The sequence below is a fragment of the Saccopteryx leptura genome, chromosome 11 (assembly GCF_036850995.1).
Source record: "Saccopteryx leptura isolate mSacLep1 chromosome 11, mSacLep1_pri_phased_curated, whole genome shotgun sequence".
NCBI classification, from domain to species: Eukaryota; Metazoa; Chordata; class Mammalia; order Chiroptera; family Emballonuridae; genus Saccopteryx; species Saccopteryx leptura.
In genome coordinates this window covers 749,485-766,344 of record NC_089513.1, presented here as the reverse complement: position 1 = coordinate 766,344, position 16,860 = coordinate 749,485, and the positions used below count along the sequence as shown (strand labels likewise).

The following is a 16,860-nucleotide window of genomic DNA, read 5'->3' as shown; positions in this document are numbered from 1 at the left end:
TGGATAATCAATACCAGAATTCAGTCTCGGGTGTTTCTTTCCACTCCAGGGCCAATACGTCCTAGAGATGACAGGCCGGTCTTATTGGCCCATGTGTCTGACTCCCCTGCTCTCTCCTTCCCTGTTTCATAGATGAGGAGTTTTTAACGTGAACTGAGCAGACAGATTGCTGAGTACTCTTCTTGTCCCAAGCGTTCTGTTCCCATCTTTCCAGAATGGCCCCGTGTTGGTCGGTTTTGTCCACGCTGGTCCCACAGTTTTTACTCTCAGGGTAAGCCCAGTATAGTAAGGGGTAGGGGACAAGACTATTCATGTGCCCTGCAGCAAGAGCGGGACTCGGCAGTTGCCTCTGGCATGGCAGGGGCACCTCGTGGCCTTTCCTCGGTGGCGGGGGAGACCGAGAGTGAGCCATGGGCACCTGGGGCGGGGGGGGGGGGGGGCGGCATCCCAGCCAGGCTGCAGGGAGAGGCGTCCAGTGCCCTCAGATGCTGCCGGGGTGGAGTGGACGGAGGAACGTGAGCACGTGGGTCTCCCCATGGGGGCACCACAGCTCTTAGGGATGGATTTCACCCTGGCCACGCTCGCCTGGCAGTGGCGGGAAGAGGTGGTGGCAGAGTGGGCCGTGTATGGAAGTGCGGACTTGGGGACAGGTGGACGGACACGTCCGTTGTCAGGACCTACATGGGGACAGGCAGGACTCAGTACCTGGGGCGGTGGCGAGAGGCCCAGGCGGGGGGTGCAGACGGCGGGGAGCTGTGCATGGGGCCCACAGATGTCAGGGCGGGACCGCGGGGGAGCTAGCAGCTGAGGCCGCGTGCTGAGGACCGAGCCCCGGGTACCGCGCGGGAGGAACACGAGGGCGCGGAGCTGAGACAGCACGAGGCGGCAGGATGTGGTGCAGCCCAGACGGGCGGCGCCAGATGGGAATTCGTGTTGAAGCTGAACTGAAGGCAGTGCTGCAAGGCACGAGGAAAAGAAGAGTTTGTGCCGCCAACGCTGTGCCCTGTGCCCAGGCCGTCCACCAGCAAACCAAAGGACAGAGCAGAGTTGCGCGCGCACGGCACCCCCCCTGCCACGCCCTGCGCACGGCACAGCCAAGCCGACTTCCAGTTCCCCTGTTTTCTTCAGTAGACGAGGACGATGACGCCAGAAGAAGACAGCGTACCCAACTGGGATGTGGGAGGTGATGGGCGCATCTGTGCGCCCACCGCATAGGGGTGCGACCTGTCCTGCAGGCTTGTGCTGCCCTGCTGGTGCAACCGCAGCAGGGGGGATAGCTTGCAGGGTCATGGTCCTATCCTGGGTCCTCTGCCAGGACTTGGGGGCCGCCTCCGCGCCTAGAGCTACGAGGTGGCAGGCGATGACCGGGGCAGGGACGCCTCCCTCCTTGTCTGTCCCTTCCGCCATTTCCGGGTCTCTGTGTTACTCTGCCCGGCATTCCTCAGAAGTTTTAGAGCATCCTCCAACCTCAAGCGAAACATCACTTGTACAGTGTTATGTTTTCAATTAAAAAAAAAGAAACTAGTCCAGAATTCCTTCTTAAAGGTGTGAGTGGGGTTTAGGGTGTTTTGAAGGTGAGCAGCACTAGAGAAGTGAATTAAGGACAGAATTCGCCGGAGGCACCAAAAAGGCCTCTTCGCGGCCCCCTGCCAGCCCCGTGCCTCAGCCCTCCGTGTGGACCGGGCTGCAGCCGGACTCGGGTTCCGATGGTCTGGTCCGGGGGGTTGGGGGGGTGACCCAAAAACCTGTGTCCATCTCAGCTGCAGGTGACGCAGCCGACCTCGGCATGGCGAGGAGCGGGTGTGGGGCTCGCGTGGGAGGGGACCGGCCCATTTCCGGCGTCCCTTGGATGTTTGCTTTTAATGACGAAAATGCTCAACATCCACAGGACCAGAAGGAACTGTCCAATGGGGCAGCACACCCCTCGCCCAGGTCCAACACCAGGGCGGCCGCCGAGACCACACACTCCAGCCCACTGTTCCTCACAGTTACATCTTTTAAGTGCCCGTTTCCTTCCATGGGATACCATGCAGCGACCACACCTAACAATTATTCACGCTTCTTTGGTCAAGTGAGGACTTCGTTCAAAGTTACAGTGAATGACGACCAGGTGTGGTTTCACTTTCTGTGAACCCAGGTGCGGCTGCCTCCTTCCTCCCTGACCCAAACCTGGCAGCGGGTGGGCGTCCTGGGCACCGGCCTCGGGGACCAGCAGGAGGAGGCCAGCGCACCAGCCCGCAGCTGCCTCTGTCTCCCTCTCTCTCTCTCTCTCTCTCTCTGTTTCTCTCCGGGCCCATTTGTTTATTTTCATTTTCTTCATTAAAGGGAGCTTTTACAGTTTTTTTTTTTTTTTCAACTCTATTAATTATGATTGAATAGGAATTTTGTGATTCGGAGGAATGGATTTCCTAGTGCCACAAAGCCCTGGAACAACGCTTGTTGGCAGGTAATGAGCCCAGCGAGGGGCACAGATAAAATAATGGGCACTGATGTGGCAGAGCACACGCCCTGCCGCTCAGCGGACGGAGGCGAGGAGGACCAGCCTGTGGAAATGCCCGGTCACATGGTGGCCGGTCCCCACAAGTGCCGGAGTTTCCACACCGAGCCGTTTGCGTTATTTGGAGAATTCAGGCTAAATAAGGCAGCAGCACGGAAGGTAGGAAAATTATTCTGTTTTAATGGCTGCAGAGTGTCATGTAACAACAGTGTTCATCAGCCAACCCCACATCCAGCTGGGAGGGTCATGTTTTATTAAAACCGTGACTTGTTGTCAGTCAGTCCCACTGCTGTCCCGTTCTCTCCTTCCAAAAATAGCAGGCCCCGTGGCACTGGCTGATTAGGATTAAAAAGATAAAAATAAGTGAAGGCTGAGATGGGTCCAGGACACCCGAGGTAACACAAGAACTTACTTTTTAATGAAACTTGAGAAACTGTTATTTTCCACTGCTTCACAAAGCATCTTTGAGGGGGAAAAAAAAGGCAAAAAGTGAAAAAAAGATTTTAGTGATGTTGCAGCTCTGCATTTTCAGAATTACAGTGGTTGTGATGCACTCCAGGTCAAATTGCCCTGTTTTAACTCACGGTCAGAGGCAGTGCCTTGAGCAGTTGGCCACCTGATGGACCCAGTGTGGCCGATGTGGACCTAGCAGGCGCACAGGGGACTGTGGACCCAGCGCCACCTGCGGAGAAGCAGGTGCTCATGGAGGACTTTCTAAGGTGTTGCCTCTTCTGAAGAATTAAAGCCCTTGAGAGAGACCACTGCACCTCCTCAGGCCCCCACAGGTCCTTCCCACCAGGACCAGACCCACTATCACAGGGAACAGAAGCATATCCTCTGCTTCCTAATTCTCGTCTCTGAATTGTAGCTTTTATTGTGGTGTTACGCATCCTCAGCTCACGTCCACTGTGATCCCTTAAATAAGAACCAGTGAAAGCATGAGTGCTGGGCTTTCAGCCGCCCACTGAAGCCACAGCACATGGGACACGCAGCTCTCACACCCCAGGCGGGAAAGGTCACAGCCATGAGCGTCTGTACCCAGCAGGATGTGACCCTCTGTCCAGAGCCTGTAGATACGGGGAAGGTTTCTGTTGGCAGACAATTGGGAGACATCCCAGAGCTGCTGCTTTGAGAACAGGTTTGGCCTGAGATATTTCTGGGTCCCTGCGTCCACCTAAATTATTGTGCTCTTAGGTTACAACACTAACTTTAGCTAAAGGTGTGTTTTCTGGGAAAGTTAGAAAGTACTTTTTAAAATTATCTCCTAGTTATAGGAATGAGAAAGAGTATCCTTCCTGTTTTGTTTTGCTCCTCAATGAGCTATTTTGGCTTTCCCTTAAAAATAAAATTGTTTGTGACGCGTCCCCTGTAAAGATTACGCATTTTTCCATTTCTCAGAGGAGTGTGGAGGGAGCAGTGGGCACTGACAAGTGCCTCTGACAAGAAGGTGCCCTCCTCACTTCCCCTCAGAGACCCCATGTCTCTGAGCTGAGCAGGTGAGACCAGCGAGCCCCAGACAGAGGGAACAGTGGTGCTGGAACGAGGAACGGAGGGGACGTCAGGCTCAGGCACCAGCAACAGGCCTGTGTTCGCCCACCCTTGCAGCATCAGCTGGGGGACACCCACCACGGCTCTCGGTCCCTTCATGACCCTCCTAGTAATGTTAGTGTCCACTGCTCTTGTGCGGAGTGTCCACTGATGAGCCGTGTTTCAGTGACTGTGAGCATTCACAGGGTGTCCACGGGACAGAGTACAGGGTGGGACTTCAGCCTGTGTAGATCCCACAGTGGAATCATTAAGCCTCTTTTGTTTTCCATTTAGCTTTTGTTTAAAGGACAATGGTGTTGTTAAAGAAATAGCTCTTTTCATGGGAAAGCAACGTTTGTAGCATGTAATAAAGCCAGGAACAGAAAAATGACAGGTCCCTGCTGGGCTGGCTAATTTACTGAGGGGCAGTAGATAAATACTGTTAGGTTTTTTTTAATTCCTAGTACAATTAATTGGTTTCCTTACTGGAACTAACGTAACTATTTGTAAATGCTTTAAAAAATATTTTTATGTAGTTAAGCTAATATGTACAAATACGGCACTTTTCTTTTTTTAGTTGCCAGAACTGTTTATTTGCAAAGGATAGTCCTTATCCATCTTAACTTTTTAAAAAAAAAACAAAGATGAAGCAGTGCTGGGTTAACATTGAGAAACCAAATTTCTGGTTTTCCAAGCCCAAATCCAGTTCCTAAGGAGCTAGGATCCATGTCTGTGAACACCCAGAATAATTGTACTGCTGCCTCCCCGGTTCTCCCTTCCCTGGAGCCCGCAGCCCTGGCTGGCTCACGACACTGAGGGCTGCTGGGTCATGTGAGCCATGGTCGCGCCTGGTTGTCACTCATGAGGGACCAGCCAGACTGCTGATTCTGTGTGACAGAAACAAAAAGACACAGGTCGTGTTTGCACAGGTACTTGTCCAGATAATAAAATAAAATACTTGTATTGCAAGAGACATGGGAACTACAAGCCCGGCAGGACCAGGCCCTCCGTGTTTGCCATGTTGTTCTTGGGAGAACATGTGGGCCTGTGGTTGAGCTCTGACTTTGCATGAACTTCAGACCACTGTGACTTTCACTCATATGCCCAGTAATTTTCTTCTCTTTCTGACTATCGGTAAACTGAAAGTTTACCAGAAAGTGCCAGTGCATGCATACTTGTCTTTTCTTTGCAAAAGCAGGTGACTCAAGCTTCTGATGGAGCAGTTCAGCAATTGTTATGCCGTTTAGAAAGCAGGCTGGAGGCCGAGGAAGCCCTGGCCTCCGCCCCACCTCCCTGCTGACATTCGTGGGATCCTGGCTGCCCTGTATCCCACCCTCAGAGCCTGATTCTACTCCTGACCCTGTGTAGCTGCTCCATGAGGACCGGCTCCCATCCTGCTCTCTCTAGGCCTGAGTCCATGAAAAGAATGGTGTCCACCTCCCAGAGAGCTGGTAAGAGGCCATAGGCTCGTGCTCCGTCATCCCCACCAGACAGAACTCTGATCTCCAATGAGTTGAGAGAGACCTTGGCCAAGCCTCCTGTCTTCACAGATCGGACTTCAGGCCCAGCCCAGGCAGGACCATGTCACGTGGAGCTTCCAAGGTGGCCTGAGAACAGGCCTTGGTCATCTAGCCACCCTCTCCCCACACTGCATGTCCAGGCTGCAGGCCTCCCGTCAGGTCTTCTAAAGGGAGGTCACAGGCCCCCAGCACTGGCCGCTGGCTCACGTGCCTCTGAGTGATGCTGTGAACGCAGGGCCTAGAGCGCAGGGGGAACGTGGGTCTGAGAAAAGGAGAAAGTCACGGGGTTTTCGGGAGTTTTGGCCTCAGGTGGTTGGTTGCCACTCGAGAAAGCGTCATGTGGCTTAGGCACCCTCTGGATCCTGGGATGTCAGGCCATCTTTAAAGACAAATACCTAGATATGCTTTCTGTAGTTCCTGTCACTTTATAGGGGTTTCTTTTCCTCCAGGGTTTATTTCTGTTTTAACTCTGGTCATGTAACACCTCGGTTTCCTGGAATCTAAGGGACATACTAACTGTCAGGACCTGGGTTCCCTCCATGGCCACTGTTTCCTCCTGCAGGTTAAAGTGACACAGCTCTCCCTTCATATTCAGAGTCCCTCCACACAGAAGCGTGGCTGTCACTTATTCACTGAGAGGAGGAACAGGACAGTGGGTGAAAAGCCTCGAGACCAGCAAGGTTCACAATGCTGGCTGACCCCTGTTCATGCTGCAGTTGGCGGCCTATGGGCCGGGTGCCCTGAAGGTCCCAGCCAGCTGGGGGTCCCTGCACGGTGGGCACTGCCCCTCACATGTCAACTCCTAAGAATGAGTCACAACGGGAGAGTTTGCTGCTGTGGAGGGACATCCATTCAGTCCACGTCTGGTCTCCACCCACATTTTTCATGTGAAATGGAGAGTTTGGGGCCTGGCTACTGGGACTTCTGAATGAAAACCTGATGGGGTGCCGGCAGTCTCAGGCACTGAGCTCTGCGCCAGCGCTCAGTTCACTTGCCGTTTGTTTTAGAGCAAAGGAAATGCTGACGTGTCATGTGTGTTCTTACAATACAGTGGAAAATAGGTGATTGGAGAGGCCCCGCACAGTTCCTTTGGTCGCGTCCCTCTTCCCTTTATAACAAAAGTGTTTGAAGCTCATGAAAGCCGGTACAGGAGAAATGACTGAAACACGTTTCTACGTCAGCAGAGACCAAGTGTGTGCGGTGGGCGGGATGTTGTGCTCTTCTGAGAGAAGTGCCTCTGACAAGAAGGTACTAGCTGTGCCCTCCTCACTTCCCCTCAGAGACCCCATGTCTCTGAGCTGAGCAGGTGAGACCAGCGAGCCGCAGACAGAGGGAACAGTGGTGCTGGAACGAGGAACGGAGGGGACGTCAGGCTCAGGCACCAGCAACAGGCCTGTGTCCGCCCACCCTTGCAGCATCAGCTGGGGGACACCCACCACGGCTCTCGGTCCCTTCATGACCTTCCTAGTAATGTTAGAAAACGACTCCTGTCCACCTGTCAGTGTGCAGTGCATCTAGCAGGTGCGTTCTGGCAGCCTACAGAACTGCGGCTGAGGTGGTAGAGCTGGCAGCCACGCTCTGGTCAGCGGTCCTGATCTCAGCCTCTTCACCCATCAGTGGAGCCTTCTGTCATCTCTCCATGTACAAAACTCACAATCGCAGGGTCTGCCTTTCCTTCCTCACAGGACACTGCAAAATGTCCAGATGTGCCTGGGCAGGTGCTGGGGCTGTGTGGGTGCCGGGTGACCCAGTGCTCTGCTCGGTCCTTAAAATGGGGTTTCAGATCCTTCGTTGCTTTCATAAACTAGGACAGAAGTGTGGGGGAACTTTGCCTAAAAGCTAGGCATTGAGAGGGGCAAATGTATTAATATTCAAACTCTGACAATTCCTCTCGTTTGCGCTGTCCTTCCACATTCGTCACAAAATCCATGAGTGAACCTGAGGGATGAACCTGGGTGTTTCGTTACAACATGAGGCTTTGGGTCATCATTTTTCTTTTTTTTTTTTTCTTTTTTTTTTTTTTTTTTTCTTCATTTTTCTGAAGCTGGAAACAGGGAGAGACAGTCAGACAGACTCCCGCATGCGCCCGACCGGGATCCACCCGGCACGCCCACCAGGGGCGGTGCTCTGCCCCCCAGGGAGCGATGCTCTGCCCATCCTGGGCATCGCCATATTGCGACCAGAGCCACTCTAGCGCCTGAGGCAGAGGCCACAGAGCCATGCCCAGCGCCCGGGCCATCTTTGCTCCAATGGAGCCTTGGCTGCGGGAGGGGAAGAGAGAGACAGAGAGGAAAGCGCGGCGGAGGGGTGGAGAAGCAAATGGGCGCTTCTCCTATGTGCCCTGGCCGGGAATCGAACCCGGGTCTTCCGCACGCTAGGCCGACGCTCTACCGCTGAGCCAACCGGCCAGGGCGGGTCATCATTTTTCAAAATCATGATGAAAAAGAAGAAATTCATTATATGGAAGTACATTGTACTTTAAAATGGATACTTCACCTGGATTTGCATAAGAGGTCATGTCATTTTAGGAAGAATTTAGTTGACCTTTACAGATAATCTAAGTACACATAAAAGGTACTTTTGTACTTAAAAAAATAGTGTCAGATCTGTATGCAGAGCCGGATTTTTGTACTTAAAAAAATAGTGTCAGATCTGTATGCAGAGCCGGATTTTGGTGTATATGATATCCTGTATACATATCCCAGATTAGAACAAGAATTCAGACTGCCACAGAAGTCTTAGAAAAAAAAATAGTTTCCACCTTAGGAGCGTTTAAGAGAAAAATTAAATATAAGGGAAAAAACCTTTCTTATTAAATCAAATTGTGGTGTAACAGCTCACCACATCCTGTTGAGGGACATCTGACGTGAAGCAAAGGTTCCGCTTTCAGGTCTCTGACGAGCCAGGGGGTCACATGTTTACCTGCAGTACAAAATAATTGTATAAAGAAGAAACCTTGGTGTAGGTGGAAAAGCTGAATAAGACATGGAAACTATCAGCAGAGAGAAGACATTGTGGGAAAGCGTGGGTGTCACCAACACAACCATGTCAAAGGGAGAAAGCCACTCCCAAAATAGCCCGTGCAGAGTCCCGGTCGCTGCAGCCGGCTGTGGACTCGGAACTGTGACCTCATGGAAGAGAGATAGGAAGTTGTGGCCAGGAGAGGAGCAGGGCGAGAGGGTCCCAAGGTTTCGTTCTCAGCCCAGCCGTCAAAAAATACTTGACCTCCACCCGTCTGTCAAAGAGGAGCCATCATGGCGTTCTTGACTGGATCTAGCACGGACTGTGTCTGGGGAAGAATGTGTAGCTTTCTGGTTGTCCATCCTCAGTTGTGTAGAGAGCTGTGCAGGCAGGCTGCCCTCCACTCTGCAGCGTACGGTGGTCCATCTTGGCTTGCTGCTGGACGCACGCAATCCCGCGGCATTCTTAGGGAAGATCCTAGAGGATGTTTGCACATGTGTGATAGTTCTTGAGTGAATTCCCAAGGTGTCTGAAACATTGTGACCCTGAACTTGACATTACTGGGCTTAGACAAAGCAGTATCTGATGACCCAGCACTTCCACCCAACACATTGTAGGAAGGGAGGCAGGGCCAGTTGCTCATCAGAAACCACCAGACCACGATGACAGACGGGAGCTTTGCTCACTCAGTGGGCTCTTCCAGCTTCTGGATTCTCCCAGTGGCCCCAGTGGGGTCAGAGAGGGGTTGGCACCGAAGTAGCCCCGTGGTGGGAACCAGGGCCCTGGATGGCTCAGGACATGCTGAGTGATTTTCCCGCTCCCACCCACGGCAGCACTCCCACAAGGTTCAGGTGCCCCCGTGGGCAGTAGGGGAAGCCCACTTCTGAAGTTTCTTCCCCTTTTATCTTGTCAAACAGATGTTATTTTCCTGTGGTCTGTGTAACCTTGAGGAACTAGAAGATTCTAGCTGCTTTGCTTACTGCCTCCCCCAGTTCTCCATCATTATTACTCCTCAGGACACCCTGTAAGCCCTTGGCCTCCCTCTGTTCCCCGTGATTATTGCCCCTCAGGCCTCCCTCCCATTACCCATCATCGCTACCCCTCAGGACTCTCCCGTCGCCATCATATTACCTCTCAGCCTTCCTCTCGGTCCCCACTCTCGTCACACCATCGGCCCCTGTCAGTCCTCATGATGACTAAAACCTCAGATCATCCTTCGGTTTCCAGAATTATATAACCTTAGTCCCCCACCCTGTTCTCCATTCCTGTTCCCCTCGGGACTTTCAATATCTAATCTTACTAGATCATGTTTGTGGTCTGGGACCTCGATGTTCATTGATACTGGGATGAAACTTAAAACCCATCTCTTGCTATAGTAACACTGAAGGGTCCATCACTTCTTCAGGGGGGACCCGTGGTCACCACTGTCCCCATCCATGAAATCTTCTCTGCTTTGATGGGTCATAGCTCACTTTGCACCTGGATTAAGACACCCCTCTGCTTCCATGCCCGCTTTCCCAGTGGCCCCTGCTGCCCCATGGGAGAAATCCTGACTTAGGAGTCCAGACCACTGCCCTGTTGGCCCCAAACCTGTTGCTTAACCTGAAAGCAGTTGAGGAAGACCTGCTTTGCCCCTAGCCTAGGGCCAGGTTTAGGAGTAAGTGAGATAGTGACCATGAAAGCAACTTGTAAACTGCCCACCCAGTGCTACAGGGAGAGATAGTGGGGTGCTCTACCGCATGGGCATTGTGGTGATGTGACTCTGTCCCCTCACCAGCCACTAGTCTCTCTGCACACAAGCTCTGTGTCTTCCAAGTGTGTCCCACACACTGTGCCTGGTGCGATCCCCTCATGGTGTGAGCCTGCTACGTCCCAAGACAACAGCCTGGAGGAACTCAGGGTTTGTGATTTTTCTTTGTCAGAACGTCCTTTGATGTGGTGATGTCCCGCCAAATACAAACTGAACATGTGCCTCTTAAAAAGGGAAGAGTGTGACGAGTGAAATGGGGAAGAAGGGTGACGTGGTCTCTGTGTCCCAGGCACCCGTCTGTGTGTCAGGAAGCAGCACAGCCCAGAGGCCTGGGGATCTCTGGGGGCAAATGCCAGGAATAACAGAGAGAGACACCTGAACCAGGCAGAGAGGGCAGAGTGGACTTCATGGTGCCTGACTGTCGTGGAAAAGCTCCCTGTGGCTACAGAGCCTCCATGCATGCTCTCCACCAAGCATTGCCCTGAGCTCTGGTCTGAGCCCGGCATCACTGCCCTGCGGCAGCTGTGAGTCCCTCCGAGTGTCAGGCAGCTCGATGTCATGTCTGCGCTTTGGGCGGGGTCCAGGCTCTGTGGGCAGGCCGGCCGGAGCCCCTCACCCTGGCAGCAGACGGACACTGCGCCCTGGGTCTAGGCTAGGCCACACAGTTGGGAAGAGTCAGGGTTCGGGGAGTGCAGCGCAGGATTCCTGTGATCAGGGGCCAGCGGGTGCTGTTATCAGGTCCCATGACACAATTCCTGGTTCCCCCAACCATGCTTTGTTATTGTTATTCTTAAAAATAGTTGGGGGGTGGATGTTGAAAGGGAATGCAGGGGAGGGAGTGGGAGTGATGAAATGCACACAGCTAATTGCTCAGGAAGCTGCCCTTGGACAGACCGGGGCCTCTGCAGAAACACGTGGAGTTTATCTGGGCAGCAGAGGGAAACCCGGCTGTTCCATGACGTGAGTGCGTGTTCCCCACCTCCAAAGTCTGTCAGGAAAGTGACCATGGTGACACCTCCCTGGTGACATTTTCACTATCTGAGTGCCCATCAGAGGTGGAGGGAGGGGTGTTGTGGCTTACTCGTGATGGCCTTTGCTCATTTCCTCTCTGACTGCCAAAAATCACAGGCTGATTGTGGCCATGGATGAGGAAACAGAGATGAAGGAAGAGCCCCCACAGAGGGGCTCCCCCGCCCAGTGCCGGCACCCTCTCAACTTGAGGACGAGGCCAAGGGGCGGCCACCGAGCCTGGACTTCCCTGATGTGCTTCCACATGGGTGCCGATTGTGAAGTCACAGACACCTCTGCATTGCCCCTGCTCTGAGAAGGTGTGCCTGGCCCCGGGGTGGGTAGCTGTAGCTGCAGGCCCTGCGGCGCCCCAGGCCCAGCAGCCAGGTCCTGGGAAGCCACTCTGCTGGCTCAGAACACCTGGAGCACACAGCGGGAGGCAGGAAGGGATCCGGTTCCTCTCACAGGCCTCCCATCACATCCTGCACCCATGGCTGATGGAATTCTGGTTTCTTACCTGCTGCAGAGCAGTGGTGCTGCCCTAACGCTGTCTCTGCTTTTGTTTTCTTGTAGTAAATGAAATCATACGGAACGACCTCTCCAGCACCAACACCCACTCATAGTTGGCAATGTCGGGACTCACTCAGAAGCTGTGAGGTGTCAGCTTGACGGGTGACAATGGAGGCTCAGCGTACAGACTTCTGACTAAGCAAACTGAACACACCCGGTACCACTCAGAACTTCCAACTTACTGAAGACGTTATATATACAAAGAAGTAGCTCTTTCACAGGAAAGAAGAAGGGAAGAAAGGAAGGAGGGAAGGAAGAAAGGAAGGGAGGGAGAGAGGGAGGGAGGGAGGACCACTGCATCGGCTGAAGGAAAAGTCATCTCAAGAACAAAATAAAGGGGGGATGACTGCAGGAGACAGACCGTGGATGGCACCCTCATGGGAATGACGCCACGTGGCCACCTGACGGGCACATCTCAGCACCCTGGACCTCAGTACTGGAAGTGCCTTATTTAACCTAACCACAGCACCAGGGCGCCATAGAATGAAGCATTAAGTTTGCTACCAGGAGAGTATTTGTAGGACAAAGCTATACAAGCATTTCATCATTATCCAATTTTGTATCAATTAAGAGGATACCGGCAAGCAAGAGGTTGTGAGGAAAACCTAACACACATTTGCTACTTTTTCTTCCCCCAGCTTTCGCTGAGCGTTGGCTGTAATATACGATTGTGTTGCCTTATTCAGTGCATTTTAGAAATTTTCCAGTTTGTCATCTCAGCCCTTTCATAATATCCTCCCCTCCCCTGTGTTACTGACACCATAGGGTTGTTCATTGTAGCATGCTAGGACTTTGTTTTTAATCTGGCTTCTAACAGCACAAGTAGGTTGAATAGCCCAAGATAGGTTACTGGACAAGAAAAGAACTCTCTCCGTCACAGGACAGGTCTTGCATTTGCATGTGTGTACATAGAAATAGGCACATATTTATGTGTAGATAATAAATAACAGGTGGTCTTCTGTCTCCGCGCCAGCAATAACCAGGATCCATTTGGGGAGACACATCTACGACTCCAAACCTGGCTTTTCAGCTGCTTCCCCTGAGGCCTGATGCTCCGACAGGCCTGGGCTGTCTGTCACGTGCAGATAACCATGCACTTTAGAAGCCAGGAGAGATGTGCTCAGAACATCCCGTGTTACCAAATGGCAAAATACCTGTAGTATTTTGTACCTGTAATATAACAGGCAAAGGGAGTGTAATATATTTGTTCAGCTATAAGATTATTATTTCACAGAAGCCTTATAACCCTGCTTCATGTAAGAAAACAATTACCAAAAGCAACATTTTAATACACAGCGACTGTAGTAAGTTTCAGATTAGTGACTGTTATCAGGTAGGGTAGTGTAGGCTTTACTACTGCATTTTGTACAATTAACCGCTTGTTACACCTAACTACTAGCCACAATCTATCGTTTCGCATAACCAAAACAAAAAAAAAAACATTAAAAACAAACAAAAAAAAAAGCATGGTTTAATTAAAACATGTTTAACCTGATACTTGTGCCTTAGGAAGTCATGCCCCCTGCTGGAATCTGCCTGAACTGCAGCCGCGGGTGCGGAACACAAAGGGACGGTGGGAGACCGCTCTCCTGCTGGGGGGGGGGATTATTTTTAAAATGTTCTTCTGTATGACTGTGTCTTCCTTTTTTAAGTCACAGAAGGAAACAACCCTGACACATTTTCACATCACTGTGAAGAACTGGAGACGTGTGGCTCCATGTACATACGGTCCTGCTCCCTGCAGACATCCCTCCTGCCTGTGACCCCAGAACTTGCTGGGCGTGCAGCATCTTAGCCTTGCATGAAACGTTTCTGATGGGCATCCTACGGAAAGGGAGTGCTTGATGTTTGTGTCGGCTAGCTCTGTAGTTAGGAAATAGAGCCAATAAAGCAGTCCTTTTCTCACTGGACACTCCAGGCTGAGCGTGAGTCATTGGCATGTGGAAACCCCGCCTTGCCAGGGAGCGTGTTTGCTGCTGCAGGGACTTGTACCCGTGAGAAGTGCTCGGTGTCGTGAAACTGCGCTGATACAATCACGGAGCCTCTCCTCCTGCTACCTTTAAAGAGAGCCTGTCGTGGACATGGGCGGCGGTGGAGCCAGATGCCGTGAGCCGGGCAATCTAGGCCGTGTGGGAGAGGCGTGCTCACTTTGTGCCAAATAGCTCTGCTTTGAGCGGCGGCCTGGGGGAGGCTTTGGCCACACATACACCCGCGTGCCATTTGACCATTGTTTCAGCGAGACACCTGCCATGTGTGTGTAAACTGTCTCCTTCCACTCACTCCCAAAGCTCCTCCCCTCCCCACCCAGTCCTCCCTGTGAGCTCTGGTGGGAAGGTGTTCTCTGTGGTTCCTAAATCACCTGTGAAACCTGGGACTTCAGCAATTACTGTTTTGATGTTTGAAACATTTTCTTTTGGGACATTTCTTCTACGCAGGCGTGGCTCTTCTCCTGGCTAAGAGGTTTGCAGATTGCAATCAGTCCTGGTGGCCCCTCACCCCCAAACACGGTGTCCATCCCTGTGGCGTGGTTTCAATCTCAGCATTTACCAGAACATCATCCCTTTTTATGACCAAAGACCTTCCCACTGTGGGACAGCGCACAGTTCAGTCATTCATAGTCCAGGGACATCCATACTGTGTCCTCCATTTGGTTGTTGTGAGCAGTGCTGTGAGCATTCCTCCATCTGGTTGTTGTGAGCAGTGCTGTGAGCGTTCCTCCCTTTGGTTGTTGTGAGCAGTGCTGTGAGCGTTTGAGCACACGACTTTGTTTGCATCCTGGTGTTCTTCCGGCACATCCCTAGGGCAGGATAGCTGGGGAATACGGTAATAGGGTGTTTTACCTTTTGAAGAACTGTTTTTCCTCGCTCAGTGTTTAAATCATGCATCCCTAAGACAGACATTGGGTCACTAACCTAATTTGGAATCACATATGTGAGGCACATCATATTTATAATTCTTTATGCCAAAAAAATTAAGTTAGCTATCAGATGACTACATGCTCATTTGCGCCCTGGAGGAAAGCAGCCTTGCTCCGGCCTGCGCTGCCCCTGCTGGGCCCGACCTGCCCTGGGGCCTCCACTTACAGGGTCTGCCCCACTCAGCAGGTGCCAGCACAGCTGGGTGACCCCATTTTATTTCCCTTTCCAGACAAACTAAAATAGCAGAGCAAAAGAACCTTGGGAGTGGGTGCAGTGAGACACCCAGGTGACGGAGCCACTCAGGGCTTACGTCACCCCCCACTCAGTGAAGCTTGGCTATGTGACATGTCTGCACACAAAGCCAGAGGCCACACTGGGGATCGTCAGACTGCTGCCGTTTTTCTCTTGACTGGTCTCTGACCAAACATTGCGGCTTTGCTGCAACAACCCTCAGAGTAGGGCTGCCCTTCCCGTGAATAGTGGGCTTGTCAGAGCACTTGGTCCCCTGTAGCCACACCTCTTTATCCCCCCAAAAAAGGAAGAAAGACACTAATGAGAGTCTACTTGGGGAGGAAAGTGTAAGTCACATCTGAGAAGAGACCAGACAATCTAAGCCCCTGTCCTCTCCCTGCTGGGGTTTCTGCTGCATCCTGGCCTGACCTGAGCAGGAGAGGAGTCCCCAAGGCCTGTTGCCTCCTGTTCTTCTCTCCAAAGTCTGCGCTGTCCATGGACTGTCTCCAGATTTGTCCTGAAGGGCCTGCCAGTTCTGTGCCCACTGCTGCCCATTCCTGTCAAGCATCCTCCTTCCCCATTTGGGACATTGTCATTATATTGCTTTAAAAAAGGAATCACCTTGTAAGAGGGTTAAATGTCATGTACTATAAACAGAGGCAGATTAAGGTCGGTTGAGGCCCTGGGCGCAGGAGAAAAAATTGGGCCCCTTACATTAGAAAAAAGTGTAAAGTTGGGGTTTTGTGGGGCCCTTCAGAAGTCGGGGCCCAGGGCACGTGCCCAGTGCACCCGCCATTAAATCCGCCTCTGATTATAAACACTCTGCATTTCCCCATGTGGCACACTCCTGTCACCCCAGTACTGCGCAGACTGGGACTTCCTGCAGCACCATTTATAGGGCAGGTCTGGTGATATGGTGTTATTTAAGCTTTTGTGTATATGAGAAAGCCTTATCTTGTCTGTTTTTTAAAGTTTTATTTTAATACAATCACCGATTCATAAGAAGGTGCAAAAAACTGTACACAAAGTTCCCCTTGCACCTTTCCTTCTCCCCCAAAACTTCCAGGGAAGGGGATTCGGTACAGTTGATAGAAGTGACTCAGATTTCACCTGTGTGTGCAGCTCTGCACGGTTTCCTCACACATAGACTCGTGTGATCAGCACCAGAATCAAGAGGAGTGCCCGTGGGCTGCCCTGGACACACCCACATCCTTCCCCCTCCACGGTGGCCCCCAGGGCTACAACTCTCTCATTCCCGGTGAATGGGGTGCAAACGTAGCCTGTAACCAGACTGTGGGGCACACCCTCGCTTATCCCTGGTCAGTGCCCAGCTGGCCCATGGTGACGTGGACCTCACATCTGGGTCCCCTGGCTTTCTGGCTGCTATGAGTAGAGCTGCCATGAGCACTGTATATACCATTTTCATGTTGGGTTTTGGTCAACAGAAGTTTCCGTTTTCTGGAATAAAAGCCCAGGAAAGAGTTGCTGGGTCCAGTAGTAAATGAGTGTTTTGTTTTCTAAAATATGCAACTGTTTTCCTGAGTTGCTCTAGCGTTTATCCTTTTTGCTAACAGTGTGTGAATGGTTACTTTTTTCATTTTAGCCATTCTGCTGGGTGTGCAGGGGTGTGTTATTGTGGTTTAAGTTCACGCCCCCAATGGCTAACTGTGCTAGACATTCTCACGTGCTTGTGTGCCATCCATGACTCCTCTTGGGTAAAAGGTATCTTCCTCTCTTTGCCCATTTTCCAATGGAATTATTATGTCCTGTCTTTTTTTTTTTTTAACTGTCAGGTTTCAACAGTTCTTTATATATTCTTGAAGTCCTCTGTCAGATGTATGGTTTGCAAACATTTCCTCCCAGTCTGTAGCTTTCTGG

The 16,860-nt window shown here is 51.8% G+C and overlaps 1 protein-coding gene and 1 non-coding gene across 5 annotated transcripts in view; one reads left to right on the top strand and one right to left on the bottom strand.

The window, feature by feature from the left end:
* NFATC1 (nuclear factor of activated T cells 1) overlaps positions 1-13,732 on the top strand; it is a 92,363-nt gene extending 78,631 nt beyond the window's left edge. For all 4 annotated transcript variants that reach the window (XM_066352243.1, XM_066352241.1, XM_066352244.1 and 1 more), the window contains one exon: positions 11,837-13,732. In XM_066352243.1, the coding sequence (XP_066208340.1) occupies positions 11,837-11,886 (50 nt within the window). In that variant the 3' untranslated portion in view covers positions 11,887-13,732. The remainder of the gene's footprint in view (positions 1-11,836) is intronic.
* Positions 7,882-7,957, bottom strand: TRNAA-AGC (transfer RNA alanine (anticodon AGC)). Its single transcript has one exon. It is a non-coding gene; the product is annotated as a tRNA-Ala (tRNA).
* Positions 13,733-16,860: the final 3,128 nt, after the last annotated feature.